Source organism: Polyodon spathula, unplaced genomic scaffold, assembly GCF_017654505.1.
Source record: "Polyodon spathula isolate WHYD16114869_AA unplaced genomic scaffold, ASM1765450v1 scaffolds_764, whole genome shotgun sequence".
NCBI classification, from domain to species: domain Eukaryota; kingdom Metazoa; phylum Chordata; class Actinopteri; order Acipenseriformes; family Polyodontidae; genus Polyodon; species Polyodon spathula.
Genome location: NW_024472252.1, coordinates 1,459,019 through 1,467,265, shown reverse-complemented (window position 1 = coordinate 1,467,265; position 8,247 = coordinate 1,459,019). Strand labels below are relative to the sequence as shown.

Genomic DNA, 8,247 nt, shown 5'->3' with positions numbered 1-8,247 from the left:
AAAGAAAAACAAGGCCCACCATCATCAAGTGATGTTTTTCAGGGTGTTCAAATGGAGGTGGCTGACGCTGCCTTGCTTGTGCAGTGTTGGCACAGAGCGAAATGTACCCTGTGGTGCACTTCACAAAAAAAACTGTGTGGACAAAAGAACGCAATCACCAAATGCAAATGTTTATTTAGCAGACAAGCTTTTTATTATGTCCTTCAAAATGAGAGGGAGAGGGGGAGAGGGAGAGGGAGAGGGTTCGTGACGCGCTCTCTCTTCTCGTTATCTCAGGTTCACCGGAGCTGAGACGCTGGTGATGGGCGATGTGACGTATGGAGCCTGCTGCGTGGATGACTTCACTGCCCGGGCGCTTGGGGCGGACTTCATGGTGCACTACGGGCACAGCTGTCTAGGTAAGCAGTCGGGTTGAGGGGAGTTCTGGAGACTTGGGTTCCAGTCTCGGCTCTCTGTGTCACTGTCGGCTCACAATGGGTGGCAGAAGCAGTGCTCGCTGTCTCTCTCTCTCTCTCTCTCGCTGTCTCGCTCTCTCATAAACCGATTTAAGTCGGACTCCCGTCCTTCACTGTCTCCACCCTCCATCTCATCTTCTTCATATATCCATCTATCCTTCCCATCTACTCTCTGTACCTACCTTCCTCTCTCTCCCCTTCTCTTGCTCCCTCACTCGCTGATCGATCGCTGGCACGTCCGCACTTCTGTTTATCTTCCTCCGATCAATTTGTCTTTGTCTCCGTCTCTCTCTGCCTGTCTATCTCCCATCAGTCTTTTAATCTCTTGTGGCTGCGTTCTCTGTCTCGCATTCCCTCTCATTCTCTTCAGTAATCCAGATTTGATTGTACTTGCACAAGGGGTTTAACAGAGCGGTCACTATAGACAGCTGCACAGTGATGGGTCCGCAGCTGGGGAGGGGAGGCCCTGGGTTCGAGGCTTGCTGTCTGAGCAGCTGGAGGGTTGGGGGGCTCTGTCTGTTGGTGCCAACCTTTTGTAAAATTGCTTTGTTACGGTCCGCGGCACATGCAGTGTTTCACCAGTTTCTCTGAGATTAAAGGACCCTGTGGGAGTGCCGCTAAACCAATGTGATGTGCCAAATTCAGCAGCTCAAACTAATTGCTTCTCAACCTCATTTATTTATTTTTATATTGAGTCTGATCATGGTGGGGGCTCAGATTGAAGTAGTGTTGATCAATACTAATGCTAGTTTTCAATCGCATACACGGCAGCTGGTTTGGTCTCCGATACTCAGTCCTGAGATCGGGGTGAAATGATAAGAATCTGTGGTTCTCATCCACAGTCGTATCCAGTGCAAGCCCATACAGAGGGTCCTCAATTATTTGAAAACAGAGTACAAATCAGCCAATTACTGAATAAACCCCCATTTATTTAACTCCCAATAGGAGGAGAGCGAGAATAAATAAGGCTCCACTTTTTTTTTTTCTCGCACTGATAGCTCTAATTTTGAATTCACAGGCATGATGGAGGTTGTATGTTACTATATTTAGTTATCTGAAATATACTCACTGCTAGAGAGAAGCCTGGGGGACAGTAAGACTACAGCCCTCGCTCTCTCTCCTCGCTCTTGCTTGCTCTCTCTCTCTCCGTCTCTCTCTCTCAGGGTCTAGGGAAGGTCTCTCATGTTGTGGGTGTTTTGTTTTATTTCTCCAGTCAGGTGGGGGGGTCTGCAGGAGCCGGTTCAGCTGTGTTTGTTTTGCAGAGCGGTGTGTTTCACTTTGACTGTTTGCCTTTGCTTGTGTGCAGAGGGAATTGTCAGAGCAGCGGAGAAAGGATTGATGGGGTCACTGTGTTAGCTGCCTGATCTCTGAATTCAGCCTGATCGCGGGCGCACGCGCATGGGGGGGGGGTGTGTGTGAACAATGCTTTAAAATAGTACACTGAGGAAAAGGAATGAAAACTTTGGATGTGTGTTTTGGTGTAAACAGAGGCCATGGTGCTTGTATTGAATTAAAGGGTCTGAATGAACTGCATCCTTCTACAGATTCGCTATTGGTTTCTGTCATCACATCTTGGGGACTTTTTTAAACCCGCTTTGTCCTCTGTTTCTTGTCACCAGTACAGTGGGTACACCAGTGTGTAATCAATAACATGTCCCTCCTGCAACACCCTGCCCCCTAGTGGCTGGAAGAAATCCCCCAATCAGCGTAGACAGGCACCTGTAATAACCATGCCAGGGGGTATTTAATAAGGGAGTCAACAAACTCTCACGGGGTTAAAACACCAGCGGGAGCCATCGATCTGACCAGTCCAATCTCAGGGCCGTATTTACATAGCGTTTACTCCAGTCTTTTACTCCTGTGCGACAGTGGAACGGAGTGAATAACACAGAGTCGGCTTTGTCTGTCTGTGTTTATAGGAGGGTGTTGGCTCTTGTAACCAGACTGAGACCATGAGAGCTGCTTTCACCTGGCACACTGTCCTTCCGCTGTCTGGTTCAGAGTCAAGCTGCTCTCAAACCGTCTCTTAACATGAAACATTCATTCACCCATCACTGCACTGAGCTGAGACAGAGAGGAGGAGGGGGGAGCGCAGCATTGCAAATTGCGTTTTGATTAAACATTTCACGCTTTTTTTTTTTCTCCAGACTCTCGGTACTCTAGGTACTGTAACTTCCCCTCTTTGTCCATCTCTCCCTCTCCCTCGTCTCCTTGTTGCCTGGGTAACTGCAGGGCTGGTCCTGATGTGACTGTGAGGCTCTTTGATGTGTGTTGATGAGGATGTGGCAGCTGATTGAATCAATGAGAGAGAGAGAGAGAGAGAGAGAGAGTCCTCCTGTTAACACACTTTTTTCTTGGTTTGCTTTTCTATTGTTGTCATTTTAAAACTATGGCAGCTCTGTGTGGATGTGTTTGTGTGTTTTTGCTTTTATCAATGTCAGTCACAAGAGTGGTGAGTTTTTTTTTTTTTTTTTTTTTTTTTAATTATTAATGATTTTACATGTTCTGTCTGAGGTTGAAAAATTGAAAATATTGATTTGACATTTACACCTGAATGACTGTACGTGCCTGGGCCTACCCTGTGAGAATCAGCACTGCCACACACTTATTTCCTTCCCTCTGCATTAGTACATACCATATGTGTGTTCATAGCCCTCGCTGTCTCCAGTCTGCCTGTTCCAGGACTCTGACACGCTCGGGCTGGTTCTTACTGGTTTGGTATCTGTGCTGTTGCGTTTTAGTGGCTGCACCCTCAGCTCAGTGAGTAACAGGGTCTCATGCAAGGCAGCTGTAATCTCAGCTATCACGATTAATATTCTGCAGCTTATTTCTGGTATTCTAGCAAGACAGGTAGGTCTGCAAATGAAATATTGATTTAGCATTTAGTGTGTGCCAGAGCCCTCGAGACCTGCCACTGGGGTCCTGAACTCTCGTCAAGTTCAAGTGTGGCGATGCCAGGGGGTCTGCACAGGCGCGTGAGAGGGCAGCCCTACTGGAGGGGTCCTGATCCTACCCTCTCTCCCTGCTTTGAAGTCCAGCACTCTAACCACCGAGCTTTCTTTCTTTCTTTCTTTCTTTCTTTCCCTATCTGCCCAGACAGGCTGCCAAAGTGTGACTCAGTTTTGTGTCGTCCTCCCAGTTAACACAGCTAATGAGTTCATTACAGTGTGTGTGTGTGCTGGAGGTGCCAATGCAAGACCTACACAACTGGTGTGTCACACTTCTGCGCTGTACAGTCAACAGTGTCGCTAAAGCAAGCTGCTTCATGAAGTTGAGTTAATTAAAGACTGAAACGCTTTGGAGTCTGAAGCCTTTTTTGATTTTTTTTAATTATTTTTATTAGAAGTTTTCAGAAATATCATGGTTTGAGTACAGAAAGCACCTGCCAATAATAACAAAAGGGACATCGTTTAATTCATAATTCCCAGCATTTGATGCCATGGTAACTGTGCTGCTTTATCTCTATTTAAATCCATGAATATGCTTGTGATGTCATTTACTGCATAGTTAATAATGTAACAGTCTGCAATTGGTTTCTCTTTAAACCTGCAGGCAGTGTGGGGCTGAGTCTCTGAATCCATTTATTTTCCTTTATTCTCTCTACATGGATTTTTTCTAAAACTTAAATGCAGTCTCTTTTTTTGCTTCTATTCCATTAAACAGTTTTTTTTTTTTTTTTTTTTTTTTATCGTTCTGGTTCCGTTTTGGAATCCCTGTTTCTAGCTGCAGATGAACTCTCACTCATAAAAACAAGCCGCTGCCCTCAGCCCTCCCTTTGCCCCTCTGCCCGCACCCTGGTGACTGTCTGCTTGCTCAGAGAGATCGATTTGGTGCGCTGTGTGCTCTCCAGACCCGCACCGTGTTCTTTAATTATTCCGTTAATTGTGGAGGCAATGTGCTCCCCAGCATTAGTGCTAATTGGATTGCTGTTTATTGATTCTCTTTAGTGTTTCGGTCCCTTTTTGGAAAGGATCAGTCCTTGTGTGTTTTCAGTTTCCTGCGTGGTGCCGATCCACAGGGACACGGGATCGCGATGGGAATAATCGTGCAAGGCCCGTTTGTGGACCCAATAAAAGAGAAGAATGACACTTTCACAGCGGTAAAGAAAAAAAATCGAAATAAATTCCTCTCCGCCCCCACGCAGGTCTCCCCCCGAGGGGCTGTTAAAACCAGGGCGCGTTACAGCACAGTGCAAAACGAAAAAGCTACAGGCCAATCAGTCCAGCTCAGACAAGCTCTCTCAAACACAGTCACACCGGGTGACCTACAGCACAGGTACCAGGATGTAGCCGCAGCATTGTGTTTGAAATATTTTCTGAATTTGCAAAACAAAACTAAAGACCCACAGATTCTTAGCTCTGCAGCCAGTAACAATCCTAATAAAGCGAATAAGGGGAATGGATTTCGAAGCGTTGCTTATGACAGGGGTGCTGATTTGGGCAGGGAATTGAAGGGTTAAGAAAATTGATTTTAAAGTATTGGTCGACACTCCTTTAAAGAAAGTGTTTTTTTTTTTTTTAAATGTTGACTTTCCTGGTTACTGGTGGACTAGGAGAGTGAGGATCTCTCCACCCCAGTCTAGCCTGTCCAGACCTGATTATCCATGTGCCATTGTCCTCATGCACCACTGTCCTCATTGTCCTCAGGAAATTGTTTGGAGCATTTTTAACTGGCATCTACCTTGAATGTTCTCTTAAACAATAATGCCGTCTCTCTCTCTCTCTCTCTGTCTCCCCCAGTCCCGATCGACTCCACCTCTGGTATTAAGATGCTCTACGTGTTCGTGGATATCCAGATAGACGCCTCTCACTTCATCGAGACTCTGAAATTCAACTTCGATCCCGGGGCCTCCATCGCTCTCGTTAGCACCATCCAGTTCGTGGCTGCTCTGCAGGTAACCCCTCACCTCTCCCACCTGACCTCTCGCCCCCTCATAGGAATTGGAATTCATTACAGATTGGAGTTGACCGCGGGTCTAGTGGTCTGTTTGTAACTAATTGTAGCTGAACCCTGGAACACTTGTAAATGTAATTATACTGTAATTGATAGATTTCAATTACACACCTTTCCAGGCTTACTCATTCGCAGTTACGTGATGTGTTTTACACGGAGCGGGCATTATTCTCCACTTGTCGATCACTTTTGGTGACCGCATTTTGTTTGAAAAAAAGTTCTGTAGTATTTTTGCGTAATTTTGAGCCTGTGATTATTGCTGGGCTATTTTGAATAAGTAAAGATGTTACTGCAGCATGATTGTAATTGAAATAAACAGCATTGGAACTGGAATCTCATCAAACCGTGCTGCTGTATTTGGAATTGGAACTGGAATCTCATCAAACCGTGCTGCTGTATTTGGAATGGAATCTCATCAAACCGTGCTGCTGTATTTGGAATTGGAACTGGAATCTCATCAAACCGTGCTGCTGTATTTGGAATTGGAACTGGAATCTCATCAAACCGTGCTGCTGTATTTGGAATTGGAACTGGAATCTCATCAAACCGTGCTGCTGTATTTGGAATTGGAATTGGAACTGACCCCAGGGGTGCTGTGAGAGCGCGGAGTGGAAAATGACATCGCCTCGCTAGACGCAGCCCTTCCTTTATGGGAGAGGGGCTTTTGTTATTGAGTTCCGGAAATTGAAAAGCATATTTTTAATAAAGCATTTGGCACGTTGGTCTGATAATCGGGTCAGCGTTGTGTTTCAAACAAAGCCGTGAGCTGCAGGGCTGTAGAATAATGAAGAGGGGCTGAGCGCTTTGCTGTTTGATTAGCGACGGGGGCCCCAGCTTCAAAAAGCTTTTTAAACACGCCTCCCAGCACCTTCACAACAGCGCCGATCGCACGAGGGCCATTAGTAGAAACAACAGTCCCAGCATTTTGAAAAAAACTTCTCTTTTTGATAGCTCATGAATACAGATGATTTGTCCGTCTCTCCCTCCTTCTCTCACCCACATCCTTCACTCTCTCCCTCTCTCTCTCTCTCTCCCCCCCCCTCGCAGTCGGCCTGTGCAGAGTTGCGCCCCCATTTCGATGTCCTGGTCCCACAGTGCCGCCCCCTGTCCCCTGGGGAGATCCTGGGCTGCACCTCCCCCAAACTGGAACGCCCCGTCAGCGCCATTGTGTGAGTACCAGTGCCTGGGGATCTTGGGGTTACTAACAGTGTTTTGTTTGGGCTGGGGGGGGGGGTATATTATATTTCTATATTTGTAGCTGAGATTATTGCTGGGTGATGCAGAATAAACATGTTAATGTGAACAATTCTAATTCTAATTGTACTTGAGTCCAGGTCTGGTTGAAATGGGGGGGGGGTTCAGTGCTGTGCCAGACAGGATCAGTACTGTACTGTGGGTTCAGCGCTGTGCCAGACAGGATCAGTACTGTACTGTGGGTTCAGCGCTGTGCCAGACAGGATCAGTACTGTACTGTGGGTTCAGCGCTGTGCCAGACAGGATCAGTACTGTACTGTGGGTTCAGCGCTGTGCCAGACAGGATCAGTACTGTACTGTGGGTTCAGCGCTGTGCCAGACAGGATCAGTACTGTACTGTGGGTTCAGCGCTGTGCCAGACAGGATCAGTACTGTACTGTGGGTTCAGCGCTGTGCCAAACTGCTCACATGGTTCCCATTTTAAGCAGTTGAAATGACTAACCAGCCAGCGAATTGAAACCTTGAGGAAGTATGACTGTTTTCAGTGAAAGCATGTGTTTAATGAAGTGAGAGCCTGTTCTCTCCCAGTGGTAATCCTGCTGTTTGTTTATTTAACTCTGTTTGTACACAGACTAGCAAGGCCTTTTTGTATTTTACTTATCTCTTTGTTTTTCTACCAAAACATTCCCAGCTGTTACGAACGCTTTGTAGCACTTAAGCATGTAAAAATGAAAATATTAGACCAAGATAATCCCTTCCTTAACATTCAAACGATGCATGTATGGAAATGAAATTCCCGAGAAATCAGATATAAAACAAAAATAAAGGGCCTGACTTCCAAGTGTCTAACAAGATCACAGTGCTGTTCTTCAGTCCATTGGCTTTCCTATAGGGGAGAATCAATACCCTCACGTCACGATGTGATATGTATCACGATATGATATGTATCGCGATGTGCAGGTCGCGATACATGTGGGCTACTGGTATGGTGCTTTGTAATAAGTTCAAATGGTAATTTTAATGTTGGACCATTTTGTTAAAAGACAAAAATGAAATGAGATCGGGAGAGTATATATCCGTACCAATAATAAAACCCACTGGCTCCCTGGATACTGAACCGCAGTGTGGGGAGGATGCGCTGGCTCCCTGGATACTGAACCGCAGTGTGGGGAGGACGCGCTGGCTCCCTGGATACTGAACCGCAGTGTGGGGAGGACGCGCTGGCTCCCTGGATACTGAACCGCAGTGTGGGGAGGATGCGCTGGCTCCCTGGATACTGAACCGCAGTGTGGGGAGGAAGCGCTGGCTCCCTGGATACTGAACCGCAGTGTGGGGAGGACGCGCTGGCTCCCTGGATACTGAACCGCAGTGTGGGGAGGACGCGCTGGCTCCCTGGATACTGAACCGCAGTGTGGGGAGGACGCGCTGGCTCCCTGGATACTGAACCGCAGTGTGGGGAGGGGGCGCTGGCTCCCTGGATACTGAACCGCAGTGTGGGGAGGGGGCGCTGGCTCCCTGGATACTGAACCGCAGTGTGGGGAGGACGCGCTGGCTCCCTGGATACTGAACCGCAGTGTGGGGAGGACGCGCTGGCTCCCTGGATACTGAACCGCAGTGTGGGGAGGACGCGCTGGCTCCCTGGATA

The 8,247-nt window shown here is 47.2% G+C and overlaps 1 protein-coding gene across 3 annotated transcripts in view; it reads left to right on the top strand.

Annotated features, from left to right (window-relative positions):
- The first annotated feature begins 286 nt into the window (after window positions 1-286).
- The window catches only part of dph1 (diphthamide biosynthesis 1), a 28,527-nt gene continuing 20,566 nt past the window's right edge, over window positions 287-8,247 (top strand). For all 3 annotated transcript variants that reach the window (XM_041241183.1, XM_041241182.1, XM_041241181.1), the window contains exons 1-3: window positions 287-398; window positions 5,195-5,349; window positions 6,456-6,577. In XM_041241183.1, coding sequence (XP_041097117.1) covers window positions 302-398; window positions 5,195-5,349; window positions 6,456-6,577 — 374 coding nt within the window. In that variant the 5' untranslated portion in view covers window positions 287-301. The remainder of the gene's footprint in view (window positions 399-5,194; window positions 5,350-6,455; window positions 6,578-8,247) is intronic.